Source organism: Rhinopithecus bieti, unplaced genomic scaffold (genome assembly GCF_001698545.2).
Source record: "Rhinopithecus bieti isolate Rb0 unplaced genomic scaffold, ASM169854v2 scaffold_28016, whole genome shotgun sequence".
NCBI classification, from domain to species: domain Eukaryota; kingdom Metazoa; phylum Chordata; class Mammalia; order Primates; family Cercopithecidae; genus Rhinopithecus; species Rhinopithecus bieti.
Window position 1 is genome coordinate 2,119,147 of NW_016813202.1, and position 17,213 is coordinate 2,136,359.

At 36.3% G+C, this 17,213-nt stretch overlaps 1 protein-coding gene and 1 long non-coding RNA gene across 3 annotated transcripts in view; one reads left to right on the forward strand and one right to left on the reverse strand.

The window, feature by feature from the left end:
- Nucleotides 1-4,175: 4,175 nt before the first annotated feature.
- Nucleotides 4,176-10,233, reverse strand: LOC108512542 (uncharacterized). 2 transcript variants are annotated; one of them, XR_001880628.1, is made up of 4 exons: nucleotides 10,149-10,233; nucleotides 9,369-9,646; nucleotides 8,180-8,288; nucleotides 4,176-4,378 (listed from the first exon to the last, which is right to left on the reverse strand). It is a non-coding gene; the product is annotated as an uncharacterized LOC108512542 (long non-coding RNA). The 2 variants fall into 2 exon arrangements; XR_001880627.1 differs by having other exon boundaries at nucleotides 10,159-10,229.
- A 198-nt stretch (nucleotides 10,234-10,431) lies between these two features.
- The window catches only part of FH (fumarate hydratase), a 22,411-nt gene continuing 15,629 nt past the window's right edge, over nucleotides 10,432-17,213 (forward strand). The window contains exons 1-3 of the mRNA XM_017847772.1: nucleotides 10,432-10,616; nucleotides 12,949-13,083; nucleotides 16,556-16,673. Coding sequence (XP_017703261.1) covers nucleotides 10,485-10,616; nucleotides 12,949-13,083; nucleotides 16,556-16,673 — 385 coding nt within the window. The 5' untranslated portion in view covers nucleotides 10,432-10,484. The remainder of the gene's footprint in view (nucleotides 10,617-12,948; nucleotides 13,084-16,555; nucleotides 16,674-17,213) is intronic.

The window sequence follows — 17,213 nt, forward strand, 5'->3', positions numbered from 1 at the left end:
TTAATCACCCCTCCTTCATAGAGGTAACTGCCATACCAACTTCCTTTGCTTTTATATATAATTGTGCTATCATAGATGCATCTCTAAAACAGTTTAGTGTTGACTTTTTTGAACTTTCCTATAAATGAACTTATACTGTTTATGTTTTTACAACTTGCTTCTTTTTCTCAATATTATATTTCTTAAGATCCATTTGTGTTGTTGCATGTTTTCCAGTTCATTCATTTTTATTGTCATATATTATTTATTCATTCTACTGTTGATGGACATTTGGGGTGTTTTCAAATTTTTAATATCATGAATAATGGTGTTGCCATAAACACTCTTGTGTATACAATGTGATGTACATATGTATGAGTATCTCTAGGTTTCATATGCTGTTTATGCTTTTTTGTTTGTTTGTTTTTTGTTTTTTGTGTTTTTTTTTTTTGAGACACAGTCTCACTCTGTCACCCAGGCTGGAGTGCAATGGTGCAATCTCAGCTCACTGCAACCTCTGCCTCCCAGGTTCAAGTGATTCTCCTGCTTCAGCCTCCCGAGTAGCTGGGATTACAGGTGCCTGCTACCACACCTTGCTAATTTTTGTATTCTTTTAGCAAAGATGGGGTTTCACCATGTTGACTAGGCGGGTCTTGAACTCCTGGCCTCAAGTGGTCCACCCGCCTCAGCCTCCCAAAGTGCTGGGATTACAGATGTGAGCGACTGTGCCCAGCCATGTTTATGCATATTTTTAACCTTTCTGAATAAACGAAAGTTACATTCCAAATAGTGCTTTAGCTTTTACTTGATGCAGTGTGTAAAATTTGTCTTCTGCTCTATCCTCACCAATGTATGTATTGCCAAGAATTTTTAATTTTTGCTGGTCTGGTAGATGTGCTCTATATTTCATTATTCTTTTAATTTGCAGTCCTTTGGTTATTAGTGAAGTTGAGCACATTTTTACCTGTTCATTCACAACTTATTTTTCTTCCTCTGTACAGATAGTGTTAATTTTGCGGGGGCGGGCAGTGGGAAGTTTTTTTCCTTTTTTGAGTTCTATTGCATGATTGCATGTGAACTTTAGTATTTATATATGTCACAAATAACATTTCATTCACTCTGTGGCTTGCCTTTTTGCTTTCCTAGTGGTGTCTTTTGATGAAAGAATATTCTTCATTTAAAACGTTCTTTTCCCTTGTGGTTAGAGTTTTTCATGTCATGTTTTATCACTTTTTTTTTTTTTATAACCTTGAGGTCATGAGGATATTCTTCCATGTTGTCTTCTAAAATACTTATAATTTGCCTTTCATTTTTTAGGTCTATGATGAACATGGAGTTAGCTTTTTTGTTTTTAGAATGCTGTGATATAGATGTTAAAATTTTATTTGTTTTCCAAATGAATACCCAATATTCCCAGTACCACTAAATGAAAAGACTTTCCTTTTCGCGCATTGCCTTTGGTGTAGGTCCAGTGTTCATATATGTGTGGGTCTTGTTCCGGGTTTCTATTCTATTTCATTCCATATAGTTTATACTGCGTATACTAATGCCAGTTCCAACGCCAAATTACAATAGCTTTAATACAATACTTAATGTCTTAATCAATTCACCCACCTTGCCCTTCATTAATAATTTATTGACTATTCTTGGTGCTTTGTATTTCCATCTGTTTTAGAATCAACCTGTTAATTCCATTTTTAAAAAACCCTAAAATGAAAACATTGTTGGGATTTTTGACTGGGATTGCTTTGAAGTCATACATCTATCTGAAAAGAATAACTATTTTGACTACTGTGTCTTTCCATTCAGAATATGATATGCCCCTCCCCACCGTCTATTTGTCATCTCCAAGGCTTACAACGTTATATTCTTTCCCTGTAGAGGTTTGGTCCCTATTATTATGTTTAGGTAATTGATTTTTAAACTTTTATTACAAATAATATCTTTTATTTCATTTTCTACTATTAATAGTATTTAGAAACACATTATTTTCCATTTTGTGAGCTTATATCCAGCAACATTGCAAAAGTTATTAATTCTATTAATTTTATCTGTAGATTTTTTTGATTTTTTTTTTTAACCCAATCACAATGATTGTTCTTCCTTCCCTCCCTCCCTCCCTTCCTTCCTTCCTTTTTTGTCTTTCTTTCCTATTGACTGAATGGTGGATTTTTCTTTTCACCACAATCACGGTAGTTTCTCTCTCTCTCTCTCTCTCTCTTCCCCCTCCAACTCCTCCCCCACTGACTGATTGAATAATTCCCTTCTGTGCTGGCTAGTGCCTTCAGTACAGGGTGGAATAGAGGTTTATTTCTTAAATTCCAAATGGATGGGAGATCCTAGTTTTCTTATTGTATTGGTTTTTAGCAAAATTCCAGTGAGGCCAGCTAATAAGTGCTGTAGATTTTCAAACATGTGAAACTGGTTAAGACTAACTGTATGGCCATAAAGTGGTAAATTTGTGTAAATGCTTTGTGTGTACTTGAAATATATATATATATTTTCTGAAATTAGTGTATGTATTTTCCCACACATATCCATTAGGTCAAGTTTATTAATCATGTGCTCAAAACTTTTGTTTTGTTTTTTTTTCATATATACTACAATATTTTTAGTTTCTAGCACCCTTGTCAAAATCTTCAAGCTTATGTTTATTACTTAACATAATAAACATGAATGTCTTATGGTCTGTGTCTGATAATTTTTACTGTGGCTTTATTTTGATGGTTATTTATCTTTTGTAGATACTTATGTTATCTAATTTCCCTGTGAGCATTTTAAACTTTGAGCGCTCAAAATGGTAGTTGAAAAAAAAACAACTTGCAAGTAGTTTGAGGCTTCAGGCATCAGTGTATTGCTTTAGAGAAGATTTATTTTTGCTTCTGCCTTGTGCTTCTGGTGATTCAGCACTCACTCCGTGTGCAGTATCAGTGAGGTCTGTCTTAGGAATAGCTCTTCCTTTGGTATCTACATAGCCCATATAGGACAAAACTAGAGATCGTCAGGCTACTTGCTCTCTTTAAGCCTAGAAGTCCAAAACCCTTTTCCACAACACACGACACATTCATTTTAAATGTTATTCATCTGAAAGATGAACTCTCATGGAAATACTAATATTAGCAGTTTGGGCACAGATACGATAGCCTGAAGTTTACATACAATTCTCCGCTTAATAGCTAGAAACATACCCTTTTTCTTTGACTCAAAGAAGCGCATGTATTAATACTATATTATCTGAGTAAAAGGTATTGCACCTGCTTTACTTATTTTTAAAATAATTTTCAAATTTTGATACTTTAACTCCTATGTGTAACAAATTGTGACCATCTCACAAATAATCTGGCTAAAACAGTGTTTTATGACATTAAAACTGACTATAAGGATGCTGATAACTATTGTTCTATGATGTTTCTACGTCACTTATCAGGTGAGTCAAATAACTCTCCATTTATGGGCCAAAAAATTTTATGTCAATAGTTGAGATAAAAGAGACTAATAATGAATCATGACATCTATGCAGCATGTAAACAATATGCTAATAAACTGATACATAATGATTATTATTACTTTGATAGTAAGTCCCAGTTTTCTCGGTTCATTCTTAGAATGGATAATTTTGTTATTACCTCTCAGAAATGTCCTCAATTTCTGTTACAGGGAGAGTCAGTAATAAATGACTGTTACTCTAAAAAAGTGCCAATTTTCATATCTCATGTTGCTTTTATTTTTTTTGACAATCCAAACTAAAGGAAACTTAAATTGATAGATATATTTTATTTTTTAACTTTATTTTATCTTATTTTAACTTTTAGGTTCAGAGATACATCTGCAGGTTTGTTACATAGGTAAACTTGTGTCACAGGGGTTTGTTGTACAGATTATTTCATCACTTAGGTACTAAACCTAGTACCCAATGGCTATTTTTTTCTGAGCCTCTCCCTCCTCCCATCCTCCACGTTCAAGTAGGCCCCAGTGTCTGTTGTTCCCCTCTTTGTATCCGTGTGTTCTCATAATTTAGGTCCCACTTATAAGTGAGAACATGCAGTATTTGATTTTCTGTTCCTGTGTTAGTTTGCTAAGGGTAATGGTCTCCATCTCCATCCATGTTCCTGCAAAGGACATGATCTCATGCTTTCTTATGGATGCACAGTATTCCATGGTGTATATGCACCATATTTTCTTTATCCAATCTGCCACTGATGTGTTGATTCCATGTCTGTGGAGAGTTACATTTTATAATAACATCTGAATAATTTGGATTTGATGATCTTTGAGTTGGAAGAGGAAGGAAGAGGTAATCAACTTTTGTATCAGCTTAGGCAGGAGAAAACAGATCTGAGTAGAATGATCCAGTTGATGACTTTTAGAAATTGCAGGATAACATGAGAGTCCAGAGTGCCTGAAAGAGAAAGGGCAGCAAAAGCTTGAACAAAGCTTAATTATTATAAACTTACAATTTTGACCATGGCTACTTATCCCGCTGTTCCTCCTAAAAGTCAGGTAGAAAGCATTGCATTGGGGGAGCTTCAGGAAAGTTCAAGATCACAATCACTTCTTTCTCTGGATGATATTCTTGAGGGAGAGAAGAACTGATAGACTAGCTTCTCCCATTCTCTGAGCCTGAAGAACTTGAGCGTGTAGGATAAGTAGGGATTTATAGAGCAATTTGTGTCAATAGCAGTAAGCAATTCATCCTCGTTGGGATTCAGCTATTTGTTAATCCCTAAAACTGGCACTTTTACAATAGAATGACTCCAGGAGGAGAATACTTTACATCAGACACTGAATATTTCCACTTTATTCTACACATATTTATATATTTAACAAATCAGCGTTATTGGAAATAATAAAAATTTACGAAAAGAAATTAAAATTTAGCAAAGGATTAATTAAAACAATATTTACTCTGATGTTTTCATCATTCTCAGACTGTTGAAATTGACAGAATATTATCTCCCTTTGACGACATCAGCTTGCTCAACAATTGTTTATTCATTCAACCAAGCCCTTTGTACTTGCAGCTGTCTGCCTAGAATACTCTTCTATCATTGTATAGCTGGCTCTCATTGCTTAGTTCTCAGCTAAGATACGATATCCTTAGCTTGATCACCTTACCTAAAAGAAGAAACCTCTCAATCATTCTCTAAACATCTTGCTTCCTTTATTGTGTTCACTATTCTAGGAAACTACCCGGCTTATTAGTTTACTTGTTTTATTAACAAATAGATATTGCTGAAAGTAAAAAGAGAGGAAAGTGAATGGATTCAAGACATAAATTTGTGGTAAAACGACCAGGATCTGCTGGTAAATTTGGCATAGTGTAGCCATATGTTTGGGAAAAGGGGGCAGAGTTCAGGAATCATGGAAGACGCGCAGGTTTCTAGCTTGACTAACTGGTGGTAGTTTACTGAGCATGAAAGACTAGGGCGGGGTGCCAACTAAGATTTATCATTTAGGGTATATTAAGTTTGAGATGTGAGTATTGAGTTAGATAAATAGAGATACTAAGCACAGTTGGAAATGTAAATCTGGAGCTAGGAGAAACCTAGGTTGGAAAAATAAGTTTGGCATCATCAGTATATCAACATAAAGATGGTACTGAAAATCATGGGGATGAAGATCTCACCTATGGAAAGATAACTGATTGAGAAGATCATTAACAAAGGGAATAGCATGCATAATTCAATACCGTTTGCATAAAAATTTAAACTGCGCAAAACAACTGTACAAATTTTACAGGAATACATCTAAACAAAAGGATACAAAATAAACACATTATAATAGTTTTCTAGGGGTCTGAAAGGAGAAAGGGTATAGGAGAATAAGAGGCTAAGTGAAGCTAAGCTATGAGGACACAAAGTCATAAGAACCATATAAAGGACTTTGGGGACTCAGGGGGAAGGATGGGAGGGGGTGAGGGATGAAAAACTACACATTAGGTACAGTGTACACTGCTTAGGTGGTGAGTGCACCAAAATCTCAGAAATCACCACTAAAGAACTTATCCATGTAGCCAAAAACCACCTGTTCCCCCAAAACTACTGAAAGAAAAAAAGAGAGTAAGAATAGGAATAGAAAATAAGAATAGAAAAGAAAGAAATAAAACGAGAATGGATCTTATACTCCATAAAATGTCATAAGGTCAGTGTATTTACTCAACCCTCTGTACCTGAAGTCCCACTACATTTTTTTAAAGGAATTAAAAAGGAAAGACTATATAGGAGTGAGCCCTGAGGCCCTTCCCTATTTATAAGTGAAAATCTGTCAAAGAACACTGTGAAGGAGTAGCTAGTGAAACAAAGTGAAAGTTTGGGAGAGGGAAATAAGGAGAGTTTGATATTTCAAAGAGCGAGAAAGAGGTATTTCCAAGGAGAAGGGGTGTCAATTGTGTCAGTGCTGCTGAAAACACAGGAAACTAACTGTTCATTGTATTTGCACCTTGCAGGTCACTGGTGACCCTGGGAAGGACAGTATCAATGGAGTGACATGTACTGAAGGCAGATTGTAATAGGATGAAGAAAGAATGAGAAGTGAAGTAAAGATGGTGATCAAATATGTCCTGGAAATGAGGAGAGAGTTGAAGTAGGATGCAAAGTCAGGGCAGCTTTTGTTTGTTTTTAACATGAGAGCTGAGACAGCAAAGTTACAGTATTAACTTACAGTATGGGTCAATTAAGAGAAATAACCGGAGGAAGTAAGAAAAAGAGTAGGTACTGTCTTTGAGGGGGAATGGAATCCAGCACATTGAGGTATTGATCTTTTTCTGGAGAATGGAGAGAGAGGTTGGTTAACTTTTTTTAGTTGGTAATTTTAGTGTTTTGCAAAGTTTCTGTACGTGCACATAGTCTTAGGAATAAAAAAAGTTCTGCAAGACATCCAACCTAAACAGTCATCACCCTTGCTACCTCTATGCCATTTATCCTTGCACAGAGGCATCCCTTCCAGTTCCTGGGTATATACTTCCACATCTCTAAAGATTACTTCTTGGTTTTTGTTTCTGTGTTTTCAGTTTATGGTTTTAGGTATTAGATCATGACTTCTCAATACTGAAGACGAAGATTAATGTTTTTTCATCACCATGTCCGAATATCTCCAAACCTTCACATTCTTTCCATCTTCCCATCCTTTCAGTACAGTTACATCAATATTTCAACTAGATCAATATTCAACATTTGATTTATTATAACTATGGCCATTCAAATTTGATAATGATTATTTTTCCTTTCCTGCAAAATACAACTACCTTTATTTGTCAGTATAATAGCTGTCATGCTTTTTCCCTTTGGTTACCTTTCTAAGACTTATCATAAATTTAACCCTCAAACTCTCTGCCAGTCAGCTAAATTCCTTCTCAATATATTCAAGGCATTAGCACTTTTATCTTTTTGAATAAATCTATTCTGGAGGCTGTGACCTGCTTCCATCTGAGATGGTTGCTCTCTATGGTAAGTGCACAGCCATATAGCCTCATCCAGGCAATATGCCACGTCTGTCTCTTGTGTTGAAGACCCTATTTTCTAAGTCCATAATTTTCTCTTCCTTTGTTTACTCCTAGTTATGGTGGAGCACTTACTTGAGGTGTTTTCTTGAAAAGTGTAGATGAGAAGTAAATTTTTTGAGATCTTGACCATGTGAAAACATTTTAATTCTATTCACACACTTGATTTCTCTGGGTATGGAATATAAAGTTGGAAATAATTTTCCTTCAACAATTTGAAGACATCATTCAACTGTTGTCTCACTTCCGATATTGTCATTGCGAAGTCTAAGGATTTCTAATCCTTTGTATGGGAGTTATTTATTTTTCTCTCTGAAAGATTCCAGTCTCTTCTCTTTGCCCTTGGTATTTTAACATTTCTTGCTGACATAACTCATTCTGGCTAGTTCATATCTGCTAGTTCTACAACATTTTTTTTGAATTTTTTTAAGGTTTCTTCCATTTTTCCTAATGTTTCCCCTACATTATTCACATGTTGGACATACTGAACTGTTTCTCTAATTTTATTTACTTATTTTATTTTCCTTCTCTTTGAATATTTGCTCTACTTTCTGGGAGACTTTTATGGCTGTATTTCCAAACTTTCTATTAAGCTTCCTCTAGGAAACCATCTGGTAACCTCCCAGGCTGGGAGGTATCCTAAATTAGAATTTGCAAAAGTATTTTGAATAATGAGAACATTTTGATTGATAAGATTTGTACCTTGCTATCAATTTTGTCAGCCAGGTGATGAGATTTAGAATACAGGCAAGAGAAAACCATTGCACTGTTCCTTTGTCCCTCACAGCAGGACACCAATCACATCTCCCACCTTAAACAGAAAGCAAAGTAAAACAAGAACAAGAACAAACCAGGCAAGTGTCAACAAGAAGAAAGCTGGTCGATATTATTATCAGACAAGTCCAAAGTTAAAAAAAAACCCAAACTCTAAGCAAAGTAAAAACATTATTTCAAGTAGATAAAATAAGTCATTGTAAATTAAGATGTCTAGCCTTTGTTAATTTAAAGGCTTTATGTAATTTTATTACTAATTAACAAAAATAAAGTTAACATTTCCCAAATTTTAGTCATTTAATAGCATCTTCCTAATATACTTAATATTTTACTTCAAATAAAATGAATATTTAATTAAAAATGGAACTTTATATTACTGCTGCAGATAGAAAATCAGTTTCACTAATACATCGAAGTAAAACATACAAATAAACACTTGGATGTTCCTGGGCATCAATTTTTCTCTTCTATGTACAGGAATAATAATAAGACCTATCACATAGGGTTTTCAGTGTTCAAAGAATTAATACATGTAAAGTGCTTTGAAAAATTCTAGAACATAATATGTGTCATAGGTGATTTTTAAAAGGGATTAAAATAACCTATTTATAAAAGGCTATTAATTTGAATTTTGAAAAGTTCAACTGTATGGTAAAAATAAGAAACATGCTTGAAACAAAAATGAAACAAAAAATAAAATAAAATGAGAAATATACATCAGGCAAACAATAGCCAATACAAAATTGGTGGAGAAATATCAATATTTCAAAAAGTTTAAAATGACAAGCAACAATAACAGTAAAGAGGGGCATTACTCAATGAAGAAAGAGATGATCTATGAAGAAATGATAGACATATGTTCATTAAAGACTTGTGTGTAACAGCAAATAAAATGTTCTTAAGAAACTGGATAAATAAAATATTTCATAATCATGTGATGCAATATGATTAATTTTAAGAGATCATGGCTATATCTTAAAAGCATAGAGTTCAGTTATACAACAGCAAAACTTTAAAGTAAAATATTAAAACCATTGTTTGCATATTAGTGTGTGAAGCAAAAAATACACAGAACTGAAAGGGTGCATCAAAATAATGATATACAAAATAATGATACCTGCTGGGAAGGTGGAGAATGAAAACAAAATGTCACTCCATTATTAGCAATGTTTTAAAGAATTTGCATTCAGTTTTCTAGTGTGTTTTGATTGTAGTTCAACTATTACAATCTCATTTGAAGTTTTATATTTTAAATATGTGTCAAATTTATAAGTCACAAAATAGCATAATGTTTCCAAAAGGTTTGGCAAGTTTATAAGTTTGACTCATAAATTTGGCTTTGCAGGTTCTGGACTTTTGACTTCAAGACCATCCGATCGCTCTCTTTACTGTCATCTGGTTTCAGGCAATAGAAAAGAGAAAAGAGAAAACTGTGGTTCAGATGCAATTTCTATATCAATTCCTGCTTTTCTGTACTCAACTATTACATTAAAACAATATGCCTTTAATTTGAAAATGTATAAATCAGCTATGCAAAAAACTGGGAGAACTGCAAATAACAAAAATTCCGAGGTTACCTATAATTGTGTACATCTTCCACAATACATTAAAAAAAAAAAAAAAACGGGTTCTGAGGGTACAGGCTAAGAAGAGAAAGGAAACTGTAGAGATCTCAAAATGATAAGTTAAAAGAAATAAGTAATTATCTTATTTTTCAGTTGTGGGATTATGAAAAATTACTATTTCATTCTCTACACTTTGCTGCACTTTCCAAAATTTCTACACAGAAGATACAATCTGGAAGAAATGAAAAAGGTTTTCAGTGGCAAGAACGTGTAATGAGTGATTACATGATAAATAAAAGAATAAATATTTTTTTCTAGTATATTTCACCAACCAAACACGACCTGATTGACCAGCTAATACTCCCGCCTTCTAACAGCCACACATAAAAACCAAACCGGCTGCAAGAATAACCGGAACCTCCTTTCCCATAATTCCCTTCTTTCTAGTTTCCCATGAATCCGAGGGCCTTAAACCCCACACTACTACTAGAAAGTTAACCCGCCCCCTCATTCTTTACTGGCCATTCACGATTGATCCCGCCCCACCTGTTGGTGTGAAGCTGTTGATTGGGTAAGAGCGGAGCCCGGTGGGCGGAACGGCTTCTGACAGCCGGCGTGGAGGCGTGGCCACAGCCGCCCAGAAATTCTACCCAGGCTGCCTCAGCACCATGTACCGAGCACTCCGGCTCCTCGCGCGCTCGCGTCGCCGTGTGCGGCCTCCAGCCTCAGCCTCAGCTTCGGCTCCCGGCTTGGGTGGGGCGGCCGTGCCCTCGTTTTGGCCCCCGAACGCGGCTCGAATGGTGAGCGTAGGCCGCCAACCCCCGGCCTCCCCGCGGTGACCTTCAGCCCTCCTGCCTGTCTGCCCCGGCACCCGCGACTTGGCGGGAGAGATTCCCCGGGCGTCCGGGCGCGCCAAACTGTGGGCTCAGCGCCCGCGCCGGCGTGACTGGCCTCCCGGCCTCGGGACGCCTCTTCCAGCCCAAGGATGGAGCCGCAGCCCGGGAGAGCGCGTGGGGAGGGACGGCGGCTGGCAGAGAGGGTCCTACTGGGCCCACCCCCGGCGCCTCCTTGGAGCCCTCCCTGGCGGGCCGAGGCCGGGGCGTTTTGGGGTAACTTCGCTCCTGCTGGCGCGCAGGCCCCTAGCCCTGGGGCGCTGCCATCAAGTACAGTGCGGGCGTGGGCGGAGGGTGCTGGGAGACGGGCAGCTCCCGCACTGTCCTGCCCCATAGCTGGGCCTTGCTGGCCGGACACTGGCCGCCTGTGCATCTAGTGGTTTCTGAATTGTGGTTTCTTTCGCCAAGGGGCACTGCACTGCTTTCAGGCCCTCCAGATGGGGTAGAAGGTTCTTCGAAGATTTTACTTCTTTTGAAATTGCCTGTTCAGTTTGTTGGGCTGACTGTGGTTTCCCCCATAACTTTTGTAAAACACTTAAATTCCGATTACCACGGGCATAGTATTCTGAAGCACATTTGAGCAGATTGGCTAGGACCTAACGGTAGCTGAATCAGTACTTTTTATTCAGAAAGACAGCTAAGAATTTAAAGATCCAAGTTCAGGTTATGACATGCTTACGTAAGCCCTTTCGCTCTTTAGAACCACCTTTAGGGATGCAGGCTTTTAAAAAGCTTCAAATACATATGTATATTGTTAGGAAACGTTTGAGAAATAGTTGAGGAAGAGTTATAACTCTGCACTCTGGTGTAGCATGAGGTTTGCAATCTAAGAGATGTAATTTCAAATCTTACTCTGCTTCTCCTTTGAGACTTTGGGCAAGTTGTGTTTGTGTCTCGGTTTCCGTATGCAAAGTTGAAACACAGCTACTCAGCAAAACTGCACATGTGAAAATACCATGTAGTGAGTGTTCATTAAATCAATGCTCCATCTAGGGTATTTCAAAGGGCCAGTACTTTTTCTGGACTTTAAACTTGAAGATAATTTGTTTGGGTCACTATACCTACTATATACCACTATACTACAGAATCAGAGATGTTTTGCATTCCTCAAACTCTCTGCTCTAATAATTTTAGGGCATTTTAAAACCTTTACATATTTTTAAATTTATTTTTTATTTATTTAGTGTTTTGTAAAGGGAAGCAGACTGGAGAACTTCTGAATCTATCCTGTTGATGCAAATGTCAACAAATAGCACTGCCTTGCCCTTAGAATTGTAATGTTAGCTAAAATCAGATGGAGGTAGTTTTCGTTTTTTCTAGTTCTGATATTTTTTGCCCTCTAACCATTCTCAGGTCCAAAATCTCCGTTGGTTTTGTTAAAAGTTCTTCCTGTTGCTAATGTTGAGAATTTCACATAACCCTTGATGCCCTAAGGTACCTTTTATTTAAAAGGACACGTACAAATTCATTCAGTAGAAAGACAGTGTTCACTGAATGCCTTCCACTTATCAGGCCCTGTAAATAAGACAGTCCCTATGGGGATAGAGTTTTACAAACAGTGTTTCATTCTTGTCTTTAGGGGAGATTAAGTAAGCAAAGCAGTTAAATAAGCAAATAAATCACACATGAATAATTAGTGTGATCAATACTGCAGAAGAGAAAAAGTGCATTGAGAATGAGAATATTTAACAGGCAGACCAGCTGTGGTACTGACTTGGTAGCATGATGGCATATATATAGTCTTTATATATATATATATATATGTAATGCTTATAAATTTCTTATATATATGAATATACATATGTAATTAATATATATGAATAATGTTTATATATAAAGTTTATAAATTTCAAGTCATCATTCTTAGACCATTTTCAAAAGTTCTCAGTAAAATAAGCATTGAACTAAGTACACTGAATTAGTCAAATCTTGACCAATAATAAGCATACTCTTGAAATGAAAAAGACTACTATTTGTATTTCAAAGTCTTTATGCTTATCACCAGCATAGTATAATAGTTCTACAATCTGTCTTTAGCGCCTGAATTAATAAGTTTGTGAGACAAAGGGTTCTCAAGGAAAGACCTGAAAGTAAGGAACAGAATGAGAATCCAAATAGTGTTTTTTTGTCTTTGTGATACTTATTAAGGTTTCTTTCTCTTTGACGGCTGATAAGATGCAATTACTTTTGATACTTGGTTTCTTTTCAACTTGTGACAGTGTTTTATTCTTGTCTTTAGGCAAGCCAAAATTCCTTCCGAATAGAATATGATACCTTTGGCGAACTAAAGGTGCCAAATGATAAGTATTACGGCGCCCAAACCGTGAGATCTACGATGAACTTTAAGATTGGAGGTGTGACAGAACGCATGCCAGTAAGTGGCATTTGTGGAAATGTTGGCTTATTTTGGATGAAGTAGGCTATATTCATGAGTCACTTTACTTTATAAATAAATATTTTTCAGAGTTAAAATGTAAAGTTATTAGAAAAGTGGCTTCATGAGTAGTAAGATGTTCTCTTTCACTAAAATGTTTAAGAACTTTTTGAAGTTTAGCATGCTATTATTTTGAGCCATTGCTTTGAATATGTTGGATTTTTAAAAAAATTTAAGGCCAGGCACGGTGGCTTATGCCTGTAATCCCAGCACTTTGGGAGGCCGAGGCAGGTGGATCACAAGGTCAAGAGATCGAGACCATTCTGGCCAACATGGTGAAACTCCGTCTCTACTGAAAATACAAAACTTAGCCGGGCATGGTGGCATGCGCCTGTAGTCCCAGTTACTCGGGAGGCTGAGACAGGAGAATCAGTTGAACCCGGGAGGCCGAGGTTGCAGTGAGCTGAGATCATGCCACTACACTCCAGCCTGGCAACAGAGTGAGCCTCCGTCTCAAAAAAAAAAAAAATTAATTTTAAGTTCTGGGATACACGTGCAGGATATGCAGGTTTGGTGCATAGGTAAATGTGTGCCGTGGTGGTTTGCCGCACCTCTCAGCCCATCACCTAGGTATTAAGCCCCGCATTAGCTATTTATTCTGGTCCTTACCCTCCCCCGCCAGGTCCCCTGTGCTTTGTTCCCCTCCTTGTGTCCATGTGTTCTCATTGTTCAGCTCACACTTGTAAGTGAGAACATGCGGCATTTGGTTTTCTGTTCCTCTGTTAGTTTGCTGAGGGTCACAGCTTCCGGCTCCATCCATATGGCTGTAAAGGACATGATCTTATTCTTTTTTTTGGCTGCATAGTATTCCATGGTGGATATGTACCACTTTTTCTTTATCCTTTATTGATGGACATTTGGGTTGATTCCATGTCTTTGCTATTGTGAATAGTTATTTTGGATTTTTATTTGACAGAACTAAAGATTGTCTTTTCATTCTTGCTGGGTATTTACAGATTTTTACTAGGATTTTACAGTTTGTAAACCTTTTATTTCAATATTCTTTTTTTCCCCACTAATTTAAAACTGAGATTTTAAAAAATTACACTTTGTATTTTGGTTTCAGTTTCCAAAAAAGTGTATAGTACACAGACACATCAAAGTATTACTCTTAACCATGTCTGACATAATAGATAATATATAAGTATTTATTCAATGCCATGTGAATGATTAAATGAGGAGAAAACTTTCTACCACATTCAATTAAATTTAAGATGCCATCAATTAGAAGATGCACCAATATGTACCACTAAGAAACAAAAATGCTGCCAATTAAGGTTGTGACTTACCACTGATTACAAGATACATCTTGATTTCAGAGATGTTAAAGTGTGAAAAAATTGAGAAATACATAACATATTCTACTGGAGCCCAACTGGAGTATGAAAAATAGTCAATACAGGATAGGCTAGTAAGCCTAGAAGTAGCCAGGCTTCATCCGGTGAGATATTGTTTAACAGTTATCTTATAAATATGCTTTTATTTTCAATAATTTTAAGTCATTCCTAAGCCTTCAAGACTGCCTCTTGACAGGTATATAGAACTTTACAACAGGCAGCTGAATCTTTGAAGAGAATATCTTTGTCATTGCCATCCACAGCGTTCTTGGTGGTGAGGTAAACATAGTTTGACTGCGTGGTTGGGTGGAAAAGGGTACTGACCAATCCAAAAAAAATCTCATTTTATTCAACTCCAGAGACTAAGGAGGAGGTCAGCCCCAGCGTGTTGGTGGCAGTGAGCGTGGCTGCTGTTTTCATTGATCTGTGTCACCCAGCATGTTTTGTGGTTCTGATGGGGCATGGTTCATGCTGCTGCTGCTCCAGGGACAGCACAGCCATTGGGATTGCACACCTGTGAAAGGCCGACACCTGGTGTCTCGATTTTGTCATATTTGACTTTAAGTGGATTAGTTTCCTGAACTTTATTACGTGTAAAACAGTCTGTATGTACTCTAAACTGAGTAGGATGATTAAACTCAGCCCTTTTTACTTGACGTCCAAAGGAAAACAAAGCTAAAAATGATTAGGAATGTCTAATGTGAATAAATTAAGAATAAGGTGACCTGTCTTTTCTCTCCAGTGATACATTTTGCCATATTATGGTGTTTGTTGAACCTCTTTCTGCTGTGAATGACCCTTTTTTATTTTTATGGTCCATTAACACTGGGGGTCATTCACTCCATTCAGATGGCCAGCGTTGATTGGCATTCACCTTTGCCCTTGGTAGTGGTTCAGCCCACTACCGCAGTGTTTGTTACTGTGGAGATTTAAATTCCCATTTGTTTTCATGTTTACAGTTTTTAAGTTTCTAATCCTGTGTGCCATCTGTCCCCATTTGGTTTGAGTAAAACATTTCTAATGTTTTAGTTACTTAAAATTGAAATTTAAAAATTTTCTGGTTTTCCTTTTCTATTTGCCCCTCAGCTTATACTTACTCTGGTCCAGGTTTATCTGTTTAATGTGTCTTATTTCTTACTTTTCTTTGTTTTTTCTGCTTTGATTCCAGAGCTGACAGGTCTCTCTTCCACATTCATCATTCTCTTCCTTTCCTCCCTTTCTCCCTTCTGCTCTTGGCCCATTCAAACCTGATATGGGATCTATACAACGATCTGTATTATTAATTTTGACAAGAACTCACGATTCACTTGTCTTATAAAGACTAGGTTTTCATTTCAGTTTATCCTTTTCAAGCATGGTGAGGTGATTTGGGATCGACAATGAAAAGATCTGCACTAACGGGGTTTTATATGTATCGGAAGCTGTCACCTTTTGGTCTGGAGAATCTTGGGTTTAAAAAAAAAAATTCTTCTGAGGGAAATGTCAAGGGAGTTACTGAGTATTAAGACTTTAGTAGCTAAGTAGAATATATTGCTTTTTGTCCTTGGGGTGAAATGATAACCCAGTCAGTAACTGGTAATCTCATACTGAATGGCAGTTAAATGTGTCCCTTATTTATTTATTTATTTTTTTAAGAGGGGAAGGAAATAATTATAATGTAACGTGGGATCCAGTGAGAGATGATACTGGCTCTTGCTAGTGAAAAGATTGAGTACGATTTGCTTTTATATATAGTGTATGAAATAAACACATATAATTGTGTGTATGTGTGCATAGTATTGTATACATGTGAATATGTGTGTGTATATATATGTATGTGGGAGACATACACACATATATATGAAGAGTCAATGTATTTGTTTTTATTTGGTTCCTTAAACAAATAGATCTATGATAATGTTGATTGTTGATTCATGAATTCCTGTCTATAATCTTTCTCTATAACCTAAACATTTCAGAGCTATAGTGTTATGTAAGTTATTGTTTTTGTGTATAGCTTTTGCATCTGCCAAAATAATAAACTTTCATGCTTAAGTAAAATTGCAAATTTGAAATATTTTTCTGATTAATTTTAGACCCCTGTTATTAAAGCTTTTGGCATCTTGAAGCGAGCAGCTGCTGAAGTAAACCAGGATTATGGTCTTGATCCAAAGATTGCTAATGCAATCATGAAGGCAGCAGATGAGGTAGGAGGTGATAGTGTGTTTACTTAATAACATCAGACCCATGCCATACTCTGGATGATGATATGCTCTGGCAGGAGGAAAGGGGAACTGTGAATTCTTGGATTAATGAATTTCAGGGTAGGTGGTAGCATTATTTGTAGTGATGATATTAATATGGTGCTTAAAATGTTACATTGTGACAAAATTTCTGGATGATTTTATACCTTTTGTTTTAAGCCTTTTGACTTTCCTTAATGTATTTAGTTTTAAGAAAATTTTTTGAAAAGATATCGTTTGAAGTTTATTTGATTTCTTATTTTATATACAAATCTTTTTAAAACCAGTTGATTATTTGATAATGCATATTGAGAATATAATTTCACTAATGTGCTAATAATAAAAGAAGCAGTCAGAGGTAACAACTATATATAGTGTTGTTAATTACAGCAGTATTTATAATAATGAAAACCAATCAGACAATACGTAACTATAACAGCTACTTATATAAATTATATTTATAGAAATATAAATATAAATTATATTTATAGTGTAAATTATATTCTCAATA